Here is a 25,432-nt window from a genome sequence, read left to right on the forward strand (position 1 = left end):
AAACAGAGAACATCCCTGGTCATTCCTACTGCCTCTGATCTGGCAGACTCACTAAACAGACATGCTTCGTTTGTAAATGATCTCTGAATGTTGGAGAGCGCCCCTGGCTAGCCATACGTTTAAAAACAAGAAAATGGTGCCGTCTGGTTTGCTTCATATAAGGAATGTGAAATGATTTACACTTTTACTTTTTTGATACTTAAATATAATTTAGCAATTACAATTACAGTATATTTAAATTCAAATACTTAGACTTTTACTACAGTATTATTTTACTGGGTGACTTTGACCTTTACTCACATCATCTTCCTTTAAGGTATCTGTACTTTTACAACAGTATGACGGGTGGGTTCTTTTCCCACCACTGTTATGTAGTCTACACCACAGCCAGGATACATGCAGGAACCATGGGGTTCTTCCATTACTTTTGCTTTAAGAGATTCAGGTAAGAAACAGATGGAGCAAATCTTTATGTTTTAGCATCCTATAATGTGGACACACACACACACACACACACACACACACACACACACACACACACACACACACACACACACACACACACACACACACACACACACACACACACACACACAGTTGAAGCTTCAACAGCGGAATTACATGATTTATTTATTTTTATAAAGGAGAGAAATAGTTTCAGTTGTGGTGGGCCGTGGTTGAGATGACTAAATATCTTCTGGGATTTAAAGAGGGGTCACAACATAGTGCTGTTTTTTTTTATCGATAAGTATAGCCTACCAAGGCTTGGCGCTGTTTACAGTCATTACAGGGGGGAAGTGTCCCATCCCTCTCCCTTATTACCAAGGGGGATAAACCACTTACACAGAGAAGCCCGCGGAGTGGCTGAAACACCTGTCAATCACTCGGTGGTCCTGCGGAGTTCGATCGAGGCACCAGAGTCAAAACAGAAGTCGGAAAGTCACATTTCACCAATGCGTCAAAGCCTGGGTTTGACCAACTGAAAAGGGATTTATAATCATAACTTCATTAACCGGAGTTGAATAATAACGTTACCGTGTTCCGTGACGGCTGTGGTCTATATGGTACTGCATTCGTTCCTTTAAAAATGTTACATTTCGGCGTAAAATGTTGGTTACATATGACCAAATAAATTGTTGACCATTTGGAGTCTGAGGACTTTACTAGAAGGGATGCCAGACAACCAACGTGCGTGAGACCATCCTCTCCCCTTATACCTGGTGGTAATACCGACTGGCCAACGCGATGGCGTCCGAGGTGGTCTGCGGGCTGATCTTCAGATTGCTTCTTCCGATATGTTTAGCAACAGGTACGTTTTATGCATAAAAAGGTACCGCATCTAATGCGCATCTAATGAGCCATCCAAATAGCCTTTAAAAAAAACCTCACAGGCATTGCAGATGACAGCCTGCAACAAAATATTAGTTTAAATATGTTTATTGCCCTAATAATAACTGTCATACATTTATGAAGGAATTTATATATATATATTTTTTAAACGTTACAGTAGGCTAATCAATGTCTGGGTACTGTGTTACAGGTTTGTGGTTCTTGTTGGACAAGTAATGACACAAGAATTCAGTCGTCTTTGATTTTGTACTAACCACTGAAATCCATTTATCTATGGAAAACCTCCTAATATGAGCACGTATTATTTCACAGGGGCGGTTGTGCGTTACATTTATTTATGGAAAACCTCCTTAATATGAGCACATATTACTTCACAGGGGCGGTTGTGCGTAACACACTGCAACCTTTCAGTCGTATTCCATTACTTTTCTGCTCCAAGTTAATATCTGAAATAGAAAGAGGTTTGTTGATTGGCAGTTCAGGAAAAAATGTGTCTTAGGTTACTTGATAAAGTTCATATCTTTTCCCTTTCCTTCACCAAATGTTCAGACTAGAACGGGTCTATTGCTGTGACATGAACAGCGTGTGGACATCATGTGGAATTGATCTTGAGCGCCGTTTAATTTCTCCATCTGAAAAACACTATGCGAGATTTAAAGTACCAAATATTATACCATTTGGTTGTGACGTATTTATTACCATGAAATAATTAGGAGATTGCTTTGAGTTCATCTATTTTGAAGAGGCTTATTCAGTGTCAAAAACATTCAACTAAATTATGGATTTTTAAATTGTATTTCTCAACCACAAGTATAATTTGTAGTAGACCATATTACTGTAAACATTTTCAGTATTAATTCAGTAAGCATGTCCAGTTTTTGATGAGCAATGTCATTGTCAGCATCGCCTAGGGCGGTAGGGTTAGCATAGGTAGGTACTAGGTAGACAGATAGACCAGTAACTAGGGGGTAGATAGGTAGACAGATAGACCAGTAACTAGGGGGTAGACAGGTAGACCAGTAACTAGGGGGTAGACAGGTGGACCAGTAACTAGGGGGTAGGTAGACAGGTGGACCAGTAACTAGGGGTAGGTAGGTAGACAGGTGGACCAGTAACTAGGGGTAGGTAGGTAGACAGGTGGACCAGTAACTAGGGGTAGGTAGACAGGTGGACCAGTAACTAGGGGTAGGTACAGTGCCTTGCGAAAGTATTCGGCCCCCTTGAACTTTGCGACCTTTTGCCACATTTCAGGCTTCAAACATAAAGATATAAAACTGTATTTTTTTGTGAAGAATCAACAACAAGTGGGACACAATCATGAAGTCGAACGACATTTATTGGATATTTCAAACTTTTTTAACAAATCAAAAACTGAAAAATTGGGCGTGCAAAATTATTTAGCCCCTTTACTTTCAGTGCAGCAAACTCTCTTCAGAAGTTCAGTGAGGATCTCTGAATGATCCAATGTTGACCTAAATGACTAATGATGATAAATACAATCCACCTGTGTGTAATCAAGTCTCCGTATAAATGCACCTGCACTGTGATAGTCTCAGAGGTCCGTTAAAAGCGCAGAGAGCATCATGAAGAACAAGGAACACACCAGGCAGGTCCGAGATACTGTTGTGAAGAAGTTTAAAGCCGGATTTGGATACAAAAAGATTTCCCAAGCTTTAAACATCCCAAGGAGCACTGTGCAAGCGATAATATTGAAATGGAAGGAGTATCAGACCACTACAAATCTACCAAGACCTGGCCGTCCCTCTAAACTTTCAGCTCATACAAGGAGAAGACTGATCAGAGATGCAGCCAAGAGGCCCATGATCACTCTGGATGAACTGCAGAGATCTACAGCTGAGGTGGGAGACTCTGTTGATAGGACAACAATCAGTCGTATATTGCACAAATCTGGCCTTTATGGAAGAGTGGCAAGAAGAAAGCCATTTCTTAAAGATATCCATAAAAAGTGTCGTTTAAAATTTGCCACAAGCCATCTGGGAGACACACCAAACATGTGGAAGAAGGTGCTCTGGTCAGATGAAACCAAAATTGAACTTTTTGTCAACAATGCAAAACGTTATGTTTGGCGTAAAAGCAACACAGCTCATCACCCTGAACACACCATCCCCACTGTCAACTGGTGGACCAGTAACTAGGGGGTAGGTAGACAGGTGGACCAGTAACTAGGGGTAGGTAGGTAGACAGGTGGACCAGTAACTAGGGGTAGGTAGGTAGACAGGTGGACCAGTAACTAGGGGTAGGTAGACAGGTGGACCAGTAACTAGGGGTAGGTACAGTGCCTTGCGAAAGTATTCGGCCCCCTTGAACTTTGCGACCTTTTGCCACATTTCAGGCTGGCAGCATCATGGTTTGGGCCTGCTTTTCTTCAGCAGGGACAGGGAAGATGGTTAAAATTGATGGGAAGATGGATGGAGCCAAATACAGGACCATTCTGGAAGAAAAGCCCTGAAAAGCCCTGAGACTGGGACGGAGATTTGTCTTCCAACAAGACAATGATCCAAAACATAAAGCAAAATCTACAATGGAATGGTTCAAAAATAAACATATCCAGGTGTTAGAATGGCCAAGTCAAAGTCCAGACCTGAATCCAATCGAGAATCTGTGGAAAGAACTGAAAACTGCTGTTCACAAATGCTCTCCATCCAACCTCACTGAGCTCGAGCTGTTTTGCAAGGAGGAATGGGAAAAAATTTCAGTCTCTCGATGTGCAAAACTGATAGAGACATACCCCAAGCGACTTACAGCTGTAATCGCAGCAAAAGGTGGCGCTACAAAGTATTAACTTAAGGGGGCTGAATAATTTTGCACGCCCAATTTTTCCGTTTTTGATTTGTTAAAAGAGTTTGAAATATCCAATAAATGTCGTTCCACTTCATGATTGTGTCCCACTTGTTGTTGATTCTTCACAAAAAAATACAGTTTTATATATTTATGTTTGAAGCCTGAAATGTGGCAAAAGGTCGCAAAGTTCAAGGGGGCCGAATACTTTCGCAAGGCACTGTAGGTAGACAGGTGGACCAGTAACTAGGGGGTAGGTAGACAGGTGGACCAGTAACTAGGGGGTAGGTAGACAGGTGGACCAGTAACTAGGGGTAGGTAGACAGGTGGACCAGTAACTAGGGGGTAGGTAGACAGGTGGACCAGTAACTAGGGGTAGGTAGGTAGACAGGTGGACCAGTAACTAGGGGGTAGGTAGACAGGTGGACCAGTAACTAGGGGGTAGGTAGACAGGTGGACACGTAACTAGGGGGTAGGTAGACAGGTGGACCAGTAACTAGGGGTAGGTAGGTAGTAGCGGTGCGTGGGTAAAATCACTGGGGAAGCCAAGCCCTCCCTCTCCAAGAAGAACCCATAATGTTATGACTATGTACTGTGATAATTGCGTTGTTTTCTCTATAACCTGTTAGTTCATCTGCCTGACACCGTGATATTTAGGTCTAAAGCCGAGACAATATAAATAAATTCAACTACACCTTTGTTTCATCACAAAACCAGAGCGACCTCTGTCTGGTGGAGTCCACAAAGCATATTGCATGTAACAAACAGTTAGATGATCTACAGCATAGTCAAGCAAGGTAATGTTTCAGACATTTTCGGACCACTAAACAACTATTGATTTAGAACCACAGAGAGTTACTGCAAGTCACGAAGAAAACCAGAGCTGCCTCCACTATTCCAGCACCATTTCAACAACAGGAGCTGCCTCCACTGTTCCAGCACCATTTCAACAACAGGAGCTGCCTCCACTGTTCCAGCACCATTTCAACAACAGGAGCTGCCTCCACTATTTCAGCACCATTTCAACTTCAACATTTCAACATCATCAAATCACCTCTGCTTAGTCTCATACAGTGACAACTTAAAGATACCAAAAACTATTTAGTCCAACGTAAGCTAAATATGATTTTTTTATTTTATTTTACCTTTATTTAACTAGGCAAGTCAGTTAAGAACAAATTCTTATTTTCAATGACGGCCTAGGAACAGTGGGTTAACTGCCTGTTCAGGGGCAGAACGACAGATTTGTACCTTGTCAGCTCGGGGGTTTGAACTTGCAACCTTCTGGTTACTAGTCCAATGCTCTAACCACTAGGCTACCCTGCAGCCCCATGATGTGGCTGTCCATGGTTCTGATTTCTACTGGTAGGGTTTAGGAGTGGAATTAGGAGGAGAGGCCTCCAGGTTTTTAGCCATGTTTCAGACAGGCCAATCACATCATGTTTATGATCAGTGATTAGTTCATTGACTATGACTACATTGAAAGTGAGGGATACAACATTAAGTAGCACTATTATCACAACCTCTTTCACTTATTGACAAATTCTATCTTTTGGGAGGGGCAGAAAACAGTTTTCAACCAGCGATTGAGTTGTGAGACTCTGCTGTAGAGCTCATCACTCCCCCTAACTGGGAGGGGGCCAGAGACAATTACTTGATGCCGACACATCTTTCTAGCTGATTTACACGCAGAAGCTATGTTGCGCTTGGTGATCTCTGACTGTTTCATCCTAACATCGTTGGTGCCGACGTGGATAACAATATCTCTATACTCTCTACACTCGCCAGTTTTAGCTTTAGCCAGCACCATCTTCAGATTAGCCTTAACGTCGTTAGCCCTGCCCCCTGGTAAACAGTGTATGATCGCTGGATGATTAGTTTTAAGTCTAATACTGCAGGTAATGGAGTCAGCAATGACTAGGGTTTTCAATTAGTCAGAGCTAACGGTGGGAAGCTTCAGCGGTTCAGACCCTGTAATGGGTGGAGGAGAGACCAGAGAAGGCTCGGCCTCTGACTCCATAACGGGTGGAGGAGAGACCTGAGAATGCTCGGCCTCTGACTCCGTAACGGGTGGAGGAGAGACCTGAGAAGGCTCGGCCTCTGACTCCATAACGGGTGGAGGAGCGACCAGAGAAGGCTCGGCCTCTGACTCAATAACGGCTGGAGGAGAGACCTGAGAAGGCTCGGCCTCTGACTCCATAACGGCTGGAGGAGAGACCTGAGAAGGCTCGGCCTCTGACTCCATAACGGCTGGAGGAGAGACCAGAGAAGGCTCGGCCTCAGACTCCGTAACGGCTAGAGGAGAGGCCAGAGAAGGCTCGGCTTCTGACTCCGTAACGGCTGGAGGAGAGAGCTGAGGAGGCTCGGCCTCTGACTCCATAACGGCTGGAGGAGAGACCTGAGAAGGCTCGGCCTCAGACTCCGTAACGGCTAGAGGAGAGACCAGAGAAGGCTCGGCTTCTGACTCCGTAACGGCTGGAGGAGAGACCTGAGAAGGCTCGGCCTCAGACTCCGTAACGGCTAGAGGAGAGACCAGAGAAGGCTCGGCTTCTGACTCCGTAACGGCTGGAGGAGAGACCTGAGAAGGCTCGGCCTCTGACTCCATAACGGCTGGAAGAGAGACCTGAGAAGGCTCGGCCTCTGACTCCGTAACAGCTGGAGGAGAGACCTGAGAAGGTTCGGCCTCTGACTCCGTAACGGGTGGAGGAGAGACCTGAGAAGGCTCGGCCTCTGACTCCGACTCGTTGATTAAAGGGGAGAACAAGTTGAACGTTTCTATCGGCTGAATGAGAGACACTGAGCACGCCGACAGCATTTCTTTACAGAAGTCCTGAGAAAATAGTCCGGCTGCGGGGACCGTGCTGTGGGATTAACACTACTGCCTGAATTTACTGGTAGAACAGACACTGTTTCATTCTTTTAAACACACTAATCGTCTTAGCCTAACGATTGCGTCTGAAACCGATCTTGCTAGTCGGCTATTCTCACCATAAGGTGCTAGTTCCCCTTTCACATTATTAATATGGTAGACCTCCTCAGCATGTTAATTGTTCCTTCGCTGAGTTCACATTAACACACAGAGACTGTCAGGATGATTAACCACGTCAAGTGTGTTCTCTCTGAGGCTGATATCTAACAGACTAAACAGCAATACCACAGCCGTGCAGATATCTGTATGGTACATGTTCAGATATCTGTATGGTACATGTTCAGATATCTGCATGGTACATGTTCAGATATCTGCATGGTACATGTTCAGCCATGTTCAGATATCTGTATGGTACATGTTCAGCCATGTTCAGATATCTGTATGGTACATGTTCAGATATATGTATGGTACATGTTCAGATATCTGTATGGTACATGTTCAGCCATGTTCAGATATCTGTATGGTACATGTTCAGCCATGTTCAGATATCTGAATGGTACATGTTCAGCCATGTTCAGATATATGTATGGTACATGTTCAGATATATGTATGGTACATGTTCAGATATATATATGGTACATGTTCAGCCATGTGCAGATATCTGTATGGTACATGTTCAGATATATGTATGGTACATGTTCAGATATATATATGGTACATGTTCAGCCATGTGCAGATATCTGTATGGTACATGTTCAGATATCTGTATGGCACATGTTCAGATATATGTATGGTACATGTTCAGATATATATATGGTACATGTTCAGCCATGTGCAGATATATGTATGGTACATGTTCAGATATATATATGGTACATGTTCAGATATATATGGTACATGTTCAGATATATGTATGGTACATGTTCAGATATATATATGGTACATGTTCAGATATATATGGTACATGTTCAGATATCTGCATGGTACATGTTCAGATATCGGTATGGTACATGTTCAGATATCTGTATGGTACATGTTCAGATATCTGTATGGTACATGTTCAGATATCTGTATGGTACATGTTCAGATATCTGTATGGTACATGTTCAGATATCTGTATGGTACATGTTCAGATATCTGTATGGTACATGTTTAGCCATCTGCAGATATCTGTATGTCTTTATATGTCTCTGGTCAATACTGTGTGAAATTCAACATTTCAATTATGTTAAATATGTTGTTTTTACTTTAATGTCACTACTTTTGAGTGAATTACTAATATCTGTGTGTGTCTGTTACAGCTTGTTTGTTCCGGTACAATGGGCTATCATTCGTCTACCTCATCTACCTCCTTCTTATTCCCCTTTTCTCTGAGCCCACCAGCACAACCATGCAGGGTAAGTCTCCCTCTTTCTCTATCACCCTCTTCGCTCTACCTCTTCCTCGTCCTCCTTTACCACCTCCTCTATCTCCTCCTCTACCTCCTCCTCCTTTACCTCCTCCTCTACCTCATCCTCATCCTCCTCTACCTCCTCTTCATACTCCTCTACCTCCTTCTCCTCTTCATACTCCTCTACCTCTGCCTCTACCTCATCTTCATACTCCTCTACCTCCTCCTCCTCTTCATACTCCTCTACCTCTGCCTCTACCTCCTCCTCTACCTCATCTTCATCCTCCTCTACCTCCTCTTCATACTCCTCTACCTCATCCTCCTCTTCATACTCCTCTACCTCCTCCTCCTCTACCTCTTCTTCCTCTACCACCTCCTCCTCTACTACCTCCTCCTCTACCTCCTCCTCCTCTACTACATCCTCCTCTACCTCCTCCTCCTCTACCTCCTCTACCTCCTCTTCATACTCCTCTACCTCCTCCTCTACCTCCTCTACCACCTCATCTACCTTCTCTTCATCTTCCTCTTCATCCTCCTCCTCATCGTCCTCTTTAGCATCCTCAGTCTCCTCTACTTCCTCCTCTACCTCCACTACCTCCTCCCTCAACTTTTTTCCTCATCCTCTACCTCTACTTCCTCTTCTCTCTACCTCCTCCTCTTCTCTCTCTCTTCCTCCTCATCCTCCTCTACCGCTACCTCCTCTTCTCTCTACCTCCTCTTCTCTCTACCTCCTACTCTTCTCTTTATCTCTTTCTCCTCACCCTCCTCTACCTCTACCTCCTCCTCTTCTCTTTACCTCCTCTTCTCTCTACCTTCTCCTCTTCTCTCTATCTCTTCCTCCTCATCCTCCTCTACCTCCTCCTCTTCTCTCTACCTCTTCTTCTCTCTACCTCTTCCTCCTCATCCTCCTCTACCTCTACCTCCTCTTCTCTCTACCTTCTCCTCTTCTCTCTATCTCTTCCTCCTCATCCGCCTCTACCTCTACCTCCTCTTCTTTCTACCTCTCCTCTTCTCTTTATCTCTTCCTCCTCATCCTCCTTTACCTCTACCTCCTCTTCTTTCTATCTCTCCTCTTCTCTCTATCTCTTCCTCCTCATCCTCCTCTACCTCCTCCTCATCCTCCTCTACCTCCTCCTCTTCTCTCTACCTCATCATCCCCTTCCCTTTACCTCCTCCTCTTCTCTCTACCTTCTCCCCTTCTCTCTATCTCTTCCTCCTCATCCTCCTCTACCTCCTCCTCTTCTCTCTACCTTCTCCTCTTCTCTCTATCTCTTCCTCCTCATCCTCCTCTACCTCCTCCTCTTCTCTCTACCTCCTCCTCTTCTCTCTACCTCCTCCTCTTCTCTCTACCTCCTCCTCATCCTCCTCTACCTCCTCCTCATCCTCCTCTACCTCCTCCTCATCTCTCTACCTCCTCCTCATCCTCCTCTACCTCCTCCTCTTCTCTCTACCTCCTCCTCATCCTCCTCTACCTCCTCCTCATCCTCCTCTACCTCCTCCTCTTCTCTCTACCTCCTCCTCATCCTCCTCTACCTCCTCCTCTTCTCTCTACCTCCTCCTCATCCTCCTCTACCTCCTCCTCATCCTCCTCTACCTCCTCCTCTTCTCTCTACCTCCTCCTCATCCTCCTCTACCTCCTCCTCTTCTCTCTACCTCCTCCTCATCCTCCTCTACCTCCTCCTCTTCTCTCTACCTCCTCCTCATCCTCCTCTACCTCCTCATCTTCTCTCTACCTCCTCCTCATCCTCCTCTACCTCCTCCTCTTCTCTCTACCTCCTCCTCATCCTCCTCTACCTCCTCCTCTTCTCTCTACCTCCTCCTCATCCTCCTCTACCTCCTCCTCTTCTCTCTACCTCCTCCTCATCCTTCTCTACCTCCTCCTCTTCTCTCTACCTCCTCCTCTTCCTCCTCTTCCTCCTCATCCTCCTCTACCTCCTCCTCTTCCTCCTCTACCTCCTCCTATTTCCTCTTTTCACAGAGCCAACCAGCCTGACAATCGACTTTGGACTTTGCCTCTAACTCTTCTCTAAACTTCACATAGTCAATGGCGCTCATAAATGCATCACCTCCAGAACCAACCACCTTCACAGAATTCTCTGTTTCAGAAAAGCCAAATTGTTTTTCCTTGAGGACATGATTTCCTTGGCAATGATTGGATAATGCAGCTAGTTTGGTCACTGGTTGTATGGTTTGTCTAAGAGAGAAATGTATTGCCTATTTGGGCTCCCGACAAGCGCAGCGGGCGAAGACGATGCATCTCAGTGCTTGAGACGTCACTACAGACACTGTGGTTTGTATCCAGGCTGTATCACAACCGGCCGTGATTGGGAGTCACGTAGGGTGGCACACAATTGGCCCAGAGTCGTCCGGGTTAGGGTTTGGCCGAGGTAGGCAGTCATTGTAAATAATAATTTGTTCTTAACTTGCTTGCCTAGTTAAATAAAGGTTCATTTAAAATGTAAAACATGTATTATTCAATTGAATTGAGAGAGGGGTTCTCAGAATTCAGATGAGGGGAACTGATGTAAAAGCTACTCAGCTGTTTTGAACAGAAAAGGTCATAAGGAGATCTAAGAGGTCAATGTTTAGTGTATTATATGTAGAAGTTGTCCTGAACTTAATTGTGCAGCTGACCAATTATGACATGAGTTCTGGGTTAACTTAGAATACAGTCCTCTTGATCTATCCTCTGGCCCAGTGTGGTTTAGTGTGGCATTGTGGTCATGAAAAGAGCCTAGAGACAGGTATTCCTTCCTATACCACAGAAGGATAGCAAACCAGATGGTTAAGACCCCCATACCTTAAACCACTCAACACGGTGCTTCCTGGAAAGATCACGTCAATGTTTAACAATACATACAGCTAGAGGCTCAGGAGAGGAGAGGACGCTGATGTCCTCTCAGTAAATAAAAGACACAAAGGAGGGAGGGAGGGACAGCCTGTCTGTCAGGAAGTAAAGGAGAATAGATGGAGGTAGGGAAGGATGGAATAGAGGGTGAGAAGGAAGGAGAGAGGAAGGGATGGAGGGAGGGAAGGATGGAATAGAGGGTGAGAAGGAAGGAGAGAAGAAGGGATGGAGGGAGGGAGATAGGGAAGGGGAGAGGGATGGACGGAGGAAGGGATGATGGAATGGAGGGATAGAGTGGTATGGAGGAAGGAGAGAGGGATGGATGGAGGAAGGGATGATGGAATGGAGGGATAGAGTGGTATGGAGGAAGGAGAGAGGGAGGGAGATAGGGAAGGAGAGAGGGATGGACGGAGGAAGGGATGATGGAATGTAGGGATAGAGTGGTATGGAGGAAGGAGAGAGGGATGGATGGAGGAAGGGATGATGGAATGTAGGGATAGAGTACAGTATGGAGGAAGGGATGATGGAATGGAGGGATAGAGTACAGTATGGAGGAAGGAGAGAGGGATGGACGGAGGAAGGGATGATGGAATGGAGGGATAGAGTGCAGTATGGAGGAAGGAGAGAGGGATGGACGGAGGAAGGGATGATTGAATGGAGGGATAGAGTACAGTATGGAGGAAGGGATGATGGAATGGAGGGATAGAGTGGTATGGAGGAAGGGATGATGGAATGGAGGGATAGAGTGGTATGGAGGAAGGGATGATGGAATGGAGGGATAGAGTACAGTATGGATGAAGGGATGATGGAATGGAGGGATAGAGTACAGTATGGAGGAAGGAGAGAGAGAGGAGAGTCTTTAAAGTGTACTACTTACCGTCTCATCAATAGGTAATGAGAGAAGAAGACTTCTGCAAGGTAATGTCAGGGAATGTATGACTTCAGGGTCACATAGTGTCACATAGGTCAGTCCAACACTATAGTTCTCCCCTCTGCCTGTAAAGATGTGAAGGTGGGGTCCTGTTCGGGTCCTACCCCCATCCTCAACACAAAGACTCTATTGAACATCCTCATCCTGGTCCTAACTCATCCTCAACACATAGACTCTATTGAACATCCTGGTCCTACCCCCATCCTCTACATATAGACTCTATTGAACATCCTGGTCCTACCCCCATCCTCTACATATAGACTCTATTGAACATCCTGGTCCTACCCCCATCCTCTACATATAGACTCTATTGAACATCCTGGTCCTAACTCATCCTCAACACATAGACTCTATTGAACATCCTGGTCCTACCCCCATCCTCTACACATAGACTCTATTGAACATCCTGGTCCTAACTCATCCTCAACACATAGACTCTATTGAACATCCTGGACCTAACTCATCCTCAACACATAGACTCTATTGAACATCCTGGTCCTACTCCCATCCTCTACACATAGACTCTATTGAACATCCTGGTCCTACCCCCATCCTCTACATATAGACTCTATTGAACATCCTGGTCCTACCCCCATCCTCAACACATAGGCTCTATTGAACATCCTGGTCCTAACTCATCCTCAACACATAGACTCTATTGAACATCCTGGTCCTACTCCCATCCTCAACACATAGACTCTATTGAACATCCTGGTCCTACCCCCATCCTCAACACATAGACTCTATTGAACATCCTGGTCCTACTCCCATCCTCTACATATAGACTCTATTGAGCATCCTGGTCCAACTCCCATCCTCTACATATAGACACTATTGAACATCCTGGTCCTACCCCCATCCTCTACATATAGACACTATTGAACATCCTGGTCCTACTCCCATCCTCTACACATAGACTATATTGAACATCCTGGTCCTACCCCCATCCTCAACACATAGACTCTATTGAGCATCCTGGTCCTACCCCCATCCTCAACACATAGACTCTATAGAGCATCCTGGTCCGACCCTCATCCTCAACACATAGGCTCTATTGAACATCCTGGTCCGACCCTCATCCTCAACACATAGACTCTATTGAGCATCCTGGTCCTACCCCCATGGCCCATCCTCTACACATAGACTCTATTGAGCATCCTGGAGAAGGATAGCAGACAAATATAAAGATTCAAGCAGCCATGCTGGGGTTCAAGCTTTGGCCCCATAGCACCAGCATCAGGACAAATTTGACACATTTTACATACGATGAACTACTTCTGTACTCATTATCACACTTGCCAAACATCAGAACTCGGACAGCTAGATTCATATCCCTGAGCATGTGTGCCAAATTTCATCACTCTGAGTCAAACATGTAAACAGGTGTCTTTTATAGCGCCACCGTGTGGCCTATCTGAATGTGCTTAGATATATTAAATCTGAGTGTTTGGAACATGCGTACCAAGTTATGTTACAATACGAATATCTGTGTCTGATTTATATGCATTTTGGTGCCAGACTACGCCCATGTGATTGTCTATTGGTGAGTATGGGCCATCTTGTTTGAAATACTAGCCTGGAAAATGTTGCGTTGGTCCATGGATGCAATATATCACGTTTCGAGCAAATCAGAAAGGAGTCGTGTTTTAAGTGTTATTCACAATTGAAAAAGGTGGAAAATCCATCATGGCGGGACCTTATTTTGTTCCTTGTAAAGAGAGAGGGACCTATGTACCAAATTTCACGACTCTACATGTCACGGGGTGAGGAGTGTGAGCTATCAAAGATAGCATTTTCAATTGGCATGAAATAAGACGGTGCGGCCCCATGGCCCTTTACCATCTTGTTGCATTCTGCTGGGCCTTACCCAGGCCTTACCCAGGCCTTACCCAGGCCTTACCCAGGCCTTACCCAGGTCTTACCCAGGCCTTACCCAGGTCTTACCCAGACCTTACCCAGACCTTACCCAGGCCTTACCCAGGCCTTACCCAGGCCTTACCCAGGCCTTACCCAGGTCTTACCCAGGCCTTACCCAGGCCTTACCCAGGCCTTACCCAGGCCTTACCCAGGTCTTACCCAGGTCTTACCCAGGCCTTACCCAGGCCTTACCATCTCACAGGAATTCGCTTGTTTTTGACAACCTTTTTACCGCAACTGGAATATCAATATTATGGCATCCAATATTATGGTTTCACCAAGCTGCCCGCACCCCTAACTATTTACCAATATTATGGTTTCACCAAGCTGCTTGGACCCCTAACTATTTACCAATATTATGGTTTCACCAAGCTGCTTGGACCCCTAACTATTTACCAATATTATGGTTTCACCAAGCTGCTTGGACCCCTAACTATTTACCAATATTATGGTTTCACCAAGCTGCTTGGACCCCTAACTATTTGGTGACTTCAGAATGGGTTATGTTATTTAAATCTTTTAACAGTTGCCAGTTGTTTTTTTTCTCCAACAAAGCTGTTTTAAAATAAAGGATTTAATATCCCAACAAATGTATACTGAACAAAAATATACGCAAAACATGTAATGTATTGGTCCCATGTTTCATGAGCTGAAATTAAAGATCCCAGAAATGTTCCATATGCACAAAAAGCTTACTTCTCTACAATTTTGTTCACAAATTTGTTTTCATCCCTGTTAGTGAGCATTTCTCACTAACCAAGATAATCCATCCACCTGACAGGTGTGGCATATCAAGAAGCTGATTAAACGACATGATCATTACACAGGTGCACCTAGTGTTGGCATGCACCTACCCCAATGCTCTGTTTCTGATGACTGGGATGAATGCAGGAGTAGATTTCAGGAGCAGGACCAGACACCTTTTTGACAGATGACTGGGAGGAATGTAGGAGCAGAAAAAGCGGACTGGCGTGAGGACTGGCGTTGCCCCTGCCAGGCTGGTGCACCATAACCTACATCTCAGCATGTTTATGTTATAAACGTTATACATTATCATTATAATTGCACACGCATTGATGCCAGACATGCACCTACCCCAATGCTCTGTTTCTGATGACTGGGAGGAATGTAGGAGCAGATTTCAGGAGCAGGACCAGACACCTTTTTGACAGATGACTGGGAGGAATGTAGGAGCAGATTTCAGGAGCAGGACCAGACACCTTTTTGACAGATGACTGGGAGGAATGTAGGAGCAGATTTCAGGAGCAGGACCAGACACCTTTTTGACAGATGACTGATTTAAGGGCATGTACGTGATAGGACTATCTGGTTTATATGATTATGATGGTCATAATGCTTCTTGAAAATGTCATAATGTGTATTTTCTACAAGTTATTTAAAATATGATGTGAAAAAAACATGTCTGAAAAGAACTAATTACAACAACAAACAATTTAAGAAACAAACTTTCAAACGAAAGGAAACTTCTTGGCAAGGAAAAAACCGAATGTGAATAAATGTGGATTTTTACACTCTTATGTAGTTGTCATAGCCAGTCATAAAATAATGCAATATACTGTATGTCACAACAGATGTACATATATGGGTCACGACCATGTTATGACGGTGTTATGACAGTGTTATGACAGTGTTATGACAGTGTTGTGACCGTGTTGTGACTGTGTTATGACAGGGTTATGACCGTGTTATGACAGGGTTATCAAATCAAATCAAATAGATTTATATAGCCCTTCGTACATCAGCTGATATCTCAAAGTGCTGTACAGAAACCCAGCCTAAAACCCCAAACAGCAAGCAATGCAGGTGTGTTATGACCATGTTATGACAGTGTTATGACAGTGTTATGACCATGTTATGACAGTGTTATGACAGTGTTATAACAGTGTTATGACCAGGTGTCAGGTAATGCGTTACCATAACCACTGTAGCGTTTAGTGCTACGTATACTTCTGTAGGTTCCAAAAGGCTCCCTTGCAGCTTCTACCCATAAGACTATGTACGTTGACCTCCCCTGCCCCCACACTCACACTCCAGTGTTAAAATAAGACTGGCTAGTAGAGATGTTGGTAGGTAGTATTTAATAAGACTGGCTAGGAGAGATTTCGTTGTCGTGCTGGAAGACCCAGCCACGACCCATCTTCAATGCTCTTACTGAGGGAAGGAGGTTGTTGGCCAAGATCTCGCGATACATGGCCCCATCCATCCTCCCCTCAATACTGTGCAGTCGTCCTGTCCCCTTTGCAGAAAAGCATCCCCAAAGAATGATGTTTCCACCTCCATGCTTCACGGTTGGGATGGTGTTCTTGGGGTTGTACTCATCCTTCTTCTTCCTCCAAACACGGCGAGTGGAGTTTAGACCAAAAAGCTCTATTTTTGTCTCATCAGACCACATGACCTTCTCCCATTCCTCCTCTGGATCATCCAGATAGTCATTGGCAAACTTCAGACGGGCCTGGACATGCGCTGGCTTGAGCAGGGGGACCTTGCGTGCGCTGCAGGATTTTAATCCATGACGGCGTAGTGTGTTACAAATGGTTTTCTTTGAGACTGTGGTCCCAGCTCTCTTCAGGTCATTGACCAGGTCCTGCCGTGTAGTTCTGGGCTGATCCCTCACCTTTCTCATGATCATTGATGCCCCACGAGGTGAGATCTTGCAGTTGTAGGCCACGGAAGCAGTGTTGTATGGCATTGAAGCTAGTCTGGAGGTTAATTAACACAGTGTCCAAAGAAGGGCCAGATGTATTACAGAATGGTGCCGTCTGCATAGAGGTGGATCAAAGAATCACCCGCAGCAAGAGCGACATCATTGATGTATACAGAGAAGAGAGTCGTCCCGAGAATTGAACCCTGTTGCACCCCCATAGAGACTGCCAAAGGTCCGGACAACAGGCCCTCCGATTTGACAAGCTGAACTCTATCTGAGAAGTAGTTGGTGAACCAGGCTAGGCAGTCATTAGAGAAACCAAGGCTGTTGAGTCTGCCGATAAGAATGAGGTGATTGACAGAGTCGAAAGCCTTGGCCAGGTCGATGAAGACGGCTGCACAGTAATGTCTCTTATCGATGGCGGTTATTACATCTTAAGACTGGCTAGGAGAGATGTTGGTAGGTAGTAATTTCTAAACCTGGCTAGGAGAGATGTTGGTAGGTGGTCATTTCTAAACCTGGCTAGGAGATATGTTGGTAGGTAGTAATTTCTAAACCTGGCTAGGAGAGATGTTGGTAGGTAGTAATTTCTAAACCTGGCTAGGATAGATGTTGGTATGTAGTAATTTCTAAACCTGGCTAGGAGATATGTTGGTAGGTAGTAATTTCTAAACCTGGCTAGGAGATATGTTGGTAGGTAGTAATTTCTAAACCTGGCTAGGAGAGATGTTGGTAGGTAGTAATTTCTAAACCTGGCTAGGATAGATGTTGGTAGGTAGTAATTTCTAAACCTGGCTAGGAGATATGTTGGTAGGTAGTAATTTCTAAACCTGGCTAGGAGAGATGTTGGTAGGTAGTAATTTCTAAACCTGGCTAGGAGATATGTTGGTAGGTAGTAATTTCTAAACCTGGCTAGGAGAGATGTTGGTAGGTAGTAATTTCTAAACCTGGCTAGGAGAGATGTTGGTAGGTAGTAATTTCTAAACCTGGCTAGGAGATATGTTGGTAGGTAGTAATTTCTAAACCTAGCTAGGAGAGATGTTGGTAGGTAGTAATTTCTAAACCTGGCTAGGAGAGATGTTGGTAGGTAGTAATTTCTAAACCTGGCTAGGAGAGATGTTGGTAGGTAGTAATTTCTAAACCTGGCTAGGAGAGATGTTGGTAGGTAGTAATTTCTAAACCTGGCTAGGAGAGATGTTGGTAGGTAGTAATTTCTAAACCTGGCTAGGAGAGATGTTGGTAGGTAGTAATTTCTAAACCTGGCTAGGAGAGATGTTGGTAGGTAGTAATTTCTAAACCTGGCTAGGAGAGATGTTGGTAGGTAGTCATTTCTAAACCTGGCTAGGAGAGATGTTGGTAGGTAGTAATTTCTAAACCTGGCTAGGATAGATGTTGGTAGGTAGTAATTTCTAAACCTGGCTAGGATAGATGTTGGTAGGTAGTAATTTCTAAACCTGGCTAGGAGAGATGTTGGTAGGTAGTAATTTCTAAACCTGGCTAGGAGAGATGTTGGTAGGTAGTAATTTCTAAACCTGGCTAGGAGAGATGTTGGTAGGTAGTAATTTCTAAACCTGGCTAGGAGAGATGTTGGTAGGTAGTAATTTCTAAACCTGGCTAGGAGAGATGTTGGTAGGTAGTAATTTCTAAACCTGGCTAGGAGAGATGTTGGTAGGTAGTAATTTCTAAACCTGGCTAGGAGAGATGTTGGTAGGTAGTAATTTCTAAACCTGGCTAGGAGAGATGTTGGTAGGTAGTAATTTCTAAACCTGGCTAGGAGAGATGTTGGTAGGTAGTAATTTCTAAACCTGGCTAGGAGAGATGTTGGTAGGTAGTAATTTCTAAACCTGGCTAGGAGAGATGTTGGTAGGTAGTAATTTCTAAACCTGGCTAGGAGAGATGTTGGTAGGTAGTATTTTCTAAACCTGGCTAGGAGAGATGTTGGTAGGTAGTAATTTCTAAACCTGGCTAGGAGATATGTTGGTAGGTAGTAATTTCTAAACCTGGCTAGGAGAGATGTTGGTAGGTAGTAATTTCTAAACCTGGCTAGGAGAGATGTTGGTAGGTAGTAATTTCTAAACCTGGCTAGGAGAGATGTTGGTAGGTAGTAATTTCTAAACCTGGCTAGGATAGATGTTGGTAGGTAGTCATTTCTAAACCTGGCTAGGAGAGATGTTGGTAGGTAGTAATTTATAAACCTGGCTAGGATAGATGTTGGTAGGTAGTAATTTCTAAACCTGGCTAGGAGAGATGTTGGTAGGTAGTAATTTCTAAACCTGGCTAGGAGAGATGTTGGTAGGTAGTAATTTCTAAACCTGGCGAGGAGAGATGTTGGTAGGTAGTAATTTCTAAACCTGGCTAGGAGAGATGTTGGTAGGTAGTAATTTCTAAACCTGGCTAGGAGAGATGTTGGTAGGTAGTAATTTCTAAACCTGGCTAGGAGAGATGTTGGTAGGTAGTAATTTCTAAACCTGGCTAGGAGATATGTTGGTAGGTAGTAATTTCTAAACCTGGCTAGGAGAGATGTTGGTAGGTAGTAATTTCTAAACCTGGCTAGGAGAGATGTTGGTAGGTAGTAATTTCTAAACCTGGCTAGGAGAGATGTTGGTAGGTAGTAATTTCTAAACCTGGCTAGGAGAGATGTTGGTAGGTAGTAATTTCTAAACCTGGCTAGGAGAGATGTTGGTAGGTAGTAATTTCTAAACCTGGCTAGGAGAGATGTTGGTAGGCAGTAATTTCTAAACCTGGCTAGGAGAGATGTTGGTAGGTAGTCATTTCTAAACTTGGCTAGGAGAGATGTTGGTAGGTAGTAATTTCTAAACCTGGCTAGGAGAGATGTTGGTAGGTAGTAATTTCTAAACCTGGCTAGGAGAGATGTTGGTAGGTAGTAATTTCTAAACCTGGCTAGGAGAGATGTTGGTAGGTAGTAATTTCTAAACCTGGCTAGGAGAGATGTTGGTAGGTAGTAATTTCTAAACCTGGCTAGGAGAGATGTTGGTAGGTAGTAATTTCTAAACCTGGCTAGGAGAGATGTTGGTAGGTAGTAATTTCTAAACCTGGCTAGGAGAGATGTTGGTAGGTAGTAATTTCTAAACCTGGCTAGGAGAGATGTTGGTAGGTAGTAATTTCTAAACCTGGCTAGGAGAGATGTTGGTAGGTAGTAATTTCTAAACCTGGCTAGGAGAGATGTTGGTAGGTAGTAATTTCTAAACCTGGCTAGGAGAGATGTTGGTAGGTAGTAATTTCTAAACCTGGCTAGGAGAGATGTTGGTAGGTAGTAATTTCTAAACCTGGCTAGGAGAGATGTTGGTAGGTAGTAATTTCTAAACCTGGCTAGGAGAGATGTTGGTAGGTAGTAATTTCTAAACCTGGCTAGGAGAGATGTTGGTAGGTAGTAATTTCTAAACCTGGCTAGGAGAGATGTTGGTAGGTAGTAATTTCTAAACCTGGCTAGGAGAGATGTTGGTAGGTAGTAATTTCTAAACCTGGCTAGGAGAGATGTTGGTAGGTAGTAATTTCTAAACCTGACTAGGAGAGATGTTGGTAGGTAGTAATTTCTAAACCTGGCTAGGAGAGATGTTGGTAGGTAGTAATTTATTAAGGTTAGCAGTCCCCACTTGCTGCTCGATGGTACTGCCAAACATGCACACACACATTAGCGCACGCACGCACGCACACACACACACACACACACACACACACACACACACACACACACACACACACACACACACACGCGCGCGCACACACCTAGGCCAGGAATAAGATTATTAAGGACGTGGTGACATATTAAAGTCCTAAGTGTTCCCATGTTAACATAGCATATTACAGTCCTAAGTGTTCCCATGTTAACATAGCATATTAAAGTCCTAAGTGTTCCCATGGGGCCATAGCATATTAAAGTCCTAAGTGTTTCCATGTTAACATAGCATATTAAAGTCCTAAGTGTTCCCATGGGGCCATAGCATATTACAGTCCTAAGTGTTTCCATGTTAACATAGCATATTAAAGTCCTAAGTGTTCCCATGGGGCCATAGCATATTACAGTCCTAAGTGTTCCCATGTTAACATAGCATATTAAAGTCCTAAGTGTTCCCATGTTAACATAGCATATTAAAGTCCTAAGTGTTTCCATGTTAACATAGCATATTAAAGTCCTAAGTGTTCAAATGGGGCCATAGCATATTAAAGTCCTAAGTGTTCCCATGGGGCCATAGCATATTAAAGTCCTAAGTGTTCCCATGGGGCCATAGCATATTACAGTCCTAATTGTTTCCATGTTAACATAGCATATTAAAGTCCTAAGTGTTTCCATGTTAACATAGCATATTAAAGTCCTAAGTGTTCCCATGGGGCCATAGCATTTTACAGTCCTAAGTGTTTCCATGTTAACATAGCATATTAAAGTCCTAAGTGTTCCCATGGGGCCATAGCATATTAAAGTCCTAAGTGTTTCCATGTTAACATAGCATATTAAAGTCCTAAGTGTTTCCAGTAAGGATGCATTACATTTAACGGAACTGTTTGGGGCTGTTGCTGCTTCCTCTGTGTGGAAGGAGTACTGGATGTCTGTCAGTCCGTTAGACCAGAGCTCATATGTATCCAGGTGAACAGGTTACCTCTTTATAGAGGAGAGACCATAAGAGTGGCCCATAGGGCCGAAGCGTGGTGGATCTTCCTTTGATCACTCTTGTTGCTGAGGATTTTCCGGCACAGCAGGAAATACAAAATTGTAGTCTATTTGAGTTTTAAAAAGGCTTCTAAAGTTTGTAATTTCCACTTTGAAATATCAAACTTGATTTGCCCTAATGAAAAATGTGTCAACCCCTACAAAGATTTCCATTAATTATAATCCATATAATAACAACTCAAACGGGCTCAAATTAAGATCCTACTCCGTATCTCCTGCTTCTGCATTGAGACAGCTTGATGTATAGTACACCCCCTGGACAGGATACCAGTCTATCTCCTGCTTCTGCATTGAGACAGCTTGATGTAGAGTACACCCCCTGGACAGGATACCAGTCTATCTCCTGCTTCTGCATTGAGACAGCTTGATGTAGAGTACACCCCCTGGACAGGATACCAGTCTATCTCCTGCTTCTGCATTGAGACAGCTTGATGTAGAGTACACCCCCTGGACAGGATACCAGTCTATCTCCTGTTTCTGCATTGAGACAGCTTGATGTATAGTACACCCCCTGGACAGGATACCAGTCTATCTCCTGCTTCTGCATTGAGACAGCTTGATGTAGAGTACACCCCCTGGACAGGATACCAGTCTATCTCCTGCTTCTGCATTGAGACAGCTTGATGTAGAGTACACCCCCTGGACAGGATACCAGTCTATCTCCTGTTTCTGCATTGAGACAGCTTGATGTATAGTACACCCCCTGGACAGGATACCAGTCTATCTCCTGTTTCTGCATTGAGACAGCTTGATGTATAGTACACCCCCTGGACAGGATACCAGTCTATCTCCTGCTTCTGCATTGAGACAGCTTGATGTATAGTACACCCCCTGGACAGGATACCAGTCTATCTCCTGCTTCTGCATTGAGACAGCTTGATGTATAGTACACCCCCTGGACAGGATACCAGTCTATCTCCTGCTTCTGCATTGAGACAGCTTGATGTATAGTACACCCCCTGGACAGGATACCAGTCTATCTCCTGCTTCTGCATTGAGACAGCTTGATGTATAGTACACCCCCTGGACAGGATACCAGTCTATCTACTGTTTCTGCATTGAGACAGCTTGATGTAGAGTACACCCCCTGGACAGGATACCAGTCTATCTCCTGCTTCTGCAGTGAGACAGCTTGATGTAGAGTACACCCCCTGGACAGGATACCAGTCTATCTCCTGCTTCTGCATTGAGACAGCTTGATGTAGAGTACACCCCCTGGACAGGATACCAGTCTATCTCCTGCTTCTGCATTGAGACAGCTTGAGACAGCTTGATGTAGAGTACACCCCCTGGACAGGATACCAGTCTATCTCCTGCTTCTGCATTGAGACAGCTTGATGTATAGTACACCCCCTGGACAGGATACCAGTCTATCTCCTGCTTCTGCATTGAGACAGCTTGATGTATAGTACACCCCCTGGACAGGATACCAGTCTATCTCCTGCTTCTGCATTGAGACAGCTTGATGTATAGTACACCCCCTGGACAGGATACCAGTCTATCTACTGTTTCTGCATTGAGACAGCTTGATGTAGAGTACACCCCCTGGACAGGATGCCAGTCTATCTCCTGCTTCTGCATTGAGACAGCTTGATGTAGAGTACACCCCCTGGACAGGATACCAGTCTATCTCCTGCTTCTGCATTGAGACAGCTTGATGTAGAGTACACCCCCTGGACAGGATACCAGTCTATCTCCTGCTTCTGCATTGAGACAGCTTGAGACAGCTTGATGTAGAGTACACCCCTGGACAGGATACCAGTCTATCTCCTGCTTCTGCATTGAGACAGCTTGATGTAGAGTACACCCCCTGGACAGGATACCAGTCTATCTCCTGCTTCTGCAGTGAGACAGCTTGATGTAGAGTACACCCCCTGGACAGGATACCAGTCTATCTCCTGCTTCTGCATTGAGACAGCTTGATGTAGAGTACACCCCCTGGACAGGATACCAGTCTATCTCCTGCTTCTGCATTGAGACAGCTTGATGTAGAGTACACCCCCTGGACAGGATACCAGTCTATCTCCTGCTTCTGCATTGAGACAGCTTGATGTAGAGTACACCCCCTGGACAGGATACCAGTCTATCTCCTGTTTCTGCAGTGAGACAGCTTGATGTACAGTACACCCCCTGGACAGGATACCAGTCTATCTCCTGTTTCTGCAGTGAGACAGCTTGATGTAGAGTACACCCCCTGGACAGGACACTAGTCTATCTCCTGTTTCTGCAGTGAGACAGCTTGATGTACAGTACACCCCCTGGACAGGATACCAGTCTATCTCCTGTTTCTGCAGTGAGACAGCTTGATGTAGAGTACACCCCCTGGACAGGACACTAGTCTATCTCCTGTTTCTGCAGTGAGACAGCTTGATGTAGAGTACACCCCCTGGACAGGATACCAGTCTATCTCCTGTTTCTGCAGTGAGACAGCTTGATGTACAGTACACCCCCTGGACAGGACACTAGTCTATCTCCTGTTTCTGCAGTGAGACAGCTTGATGTACAGTACACCCCCTGGACAGGACACTAGTCTATCTCCTGTTTCTGCAGTGAGACAGCTTGATGTAGAGTACACCCCCTGGACAGGATACCAGTCTATCTCCTGTTTCTGCAGTGAGACAGCTTGATGTACAGTACACCCCCTGGACAGGACACTAGTCTATCGCAGGGCCTAACATAAGATATCATAAAATGCATCTCTTATGGGTGCTGTGACTGACTGGGTTAGGTTTGATCCCAGGTCCCCTGCTTGTCAGAAGTCTTTGTTGGCCTGCAGAGCTAAAGCCTAGACATCAATTCAGGGAGCTAACGGCTAACGCAAGTCTTCATGTAACTCACCATGCTAACATGATTCACTGACTCACCTCCCTACACTGTTCCTGTTCCTGACTCACCTCCCTACACTGTTCCTGTTCCTGACTCACCTCCCTACACTGTTCCTGTTACTGACTCACCTCCCTACACTGTTCCTGTTACTGACTCACCTCCCTACACTGTTCCTGTTACTGACTCACCTCCCTACACTGTTCCTGTTACTGACTCACCTCCCTACACTGTTCCTGTTACTGACTCACCTCCCTACACTGTTCCTGTTACTGACTCACCTCCCTACACTGTTCCTGTTACTGACTCACCTCCCTACACTGTTCCTGTTACTGACTCACCTCCCTACACTGTTCCTGTTACTGACTCACCTCCCTACACTGTTCCTGTTACTGACTCACCTCCCTACACTGTTCCTGTTACTGACTCACCTCCCTACACTGTTCCTGTTACTGACTCACCTCCCTACACTGTTCCTGTTACTGACTCACCTCCCTACACTGTTCCTGTTACTGACTCACCTCCCTACACTGTTCCTGTTCCTGACTCACCTCCCTATACTGTTCCTGTTACTGACTCACCTCCCTACACTGTTCCTGTTACTGACTCACCTCCCTACACTGTTCCTGTTACTGACTCACCTCCCTACACTGTTTCTGTTACTGACTCACCTCCCTACACTGTTACTGACTCACCTCCATACACTGTTCCTGTTACTGACTCACCTCCCTACACTGTTCCTGTTCCTGACTCACCTCCCTACACTGTTCCTGTTCCTGACTCACCTCCCTACACTGTTCCTGTTACTGACTCACCTCCCTACACTGTTCCTGTTACTGACTCACCTCCCTACACTGTTCCTGTTACTGACTCACCTCCTACACTGTTCCTGTTACTGACTCACCTCCCTACACTGTTCCTGACTCACCTCCCTACAATGTTCCTGTTACTGACTCACCTCCCTACACTGTTCCTGTTACTGACTCACCTCCCTACACTGTTCCTGTTGCTGACTCACCTCCCTACACTGTTCCTGTTACTGACTCACCTCCCTACACTGTTCCTGTTACTGACTCACCTCCCTACACTGTTCCTGTTACTGACTCACCTCCCTACACTGTTCCTGTTACTGACTCACCTCCCTACACTGTTC

At 44.9% G+C, this 25,432-nt stretch overlaps 1 protein-coding gene across 1 annotated transcript in view; it reads left to right on the forward strand.

The window, feature by feature from the left end:
- The first annotated feature begins 1,245 nt into the window (after positions 1 to 1,245).
- The window catches only part of LOC109884233 (piezo-type mechanosensitive ion channel component 2-like), a 243,994-nt gene continuing 219,807 nt past the window's right edge, over positions 1,246 to 25,432 (forward strand). The window contains exons 1-2 of the mRNA XM_031806768.1: positions 1,246 to 1,309; positions 8,320 to 8,415. Of these exons, the coding sequence (XP_031662628.1) occupies positions 1,246 to 1,309; positions 8,320 to 8,415 (160 nt within the window). The remainder of the gene's footprint in view (positions 1,310 to 8,319; positions 8,416 to 25,432) is intronic.

The sequence above is a fragment of the Oncorhynchus kisutch genome, linkage group LG27 (genome assembly GCF_002021735.2).
Source record: "Oncorhynchus kisutch isolate 150728-3 linkage group LG27, Okis_V2, whole genome shotgun sequence".
NCBI lineage: Eukaryota > Metazoa > Chordata > Actinopteri > Salmoniformes > Salmonidae > Oncorhynchus > Oncorhynchus kisutch.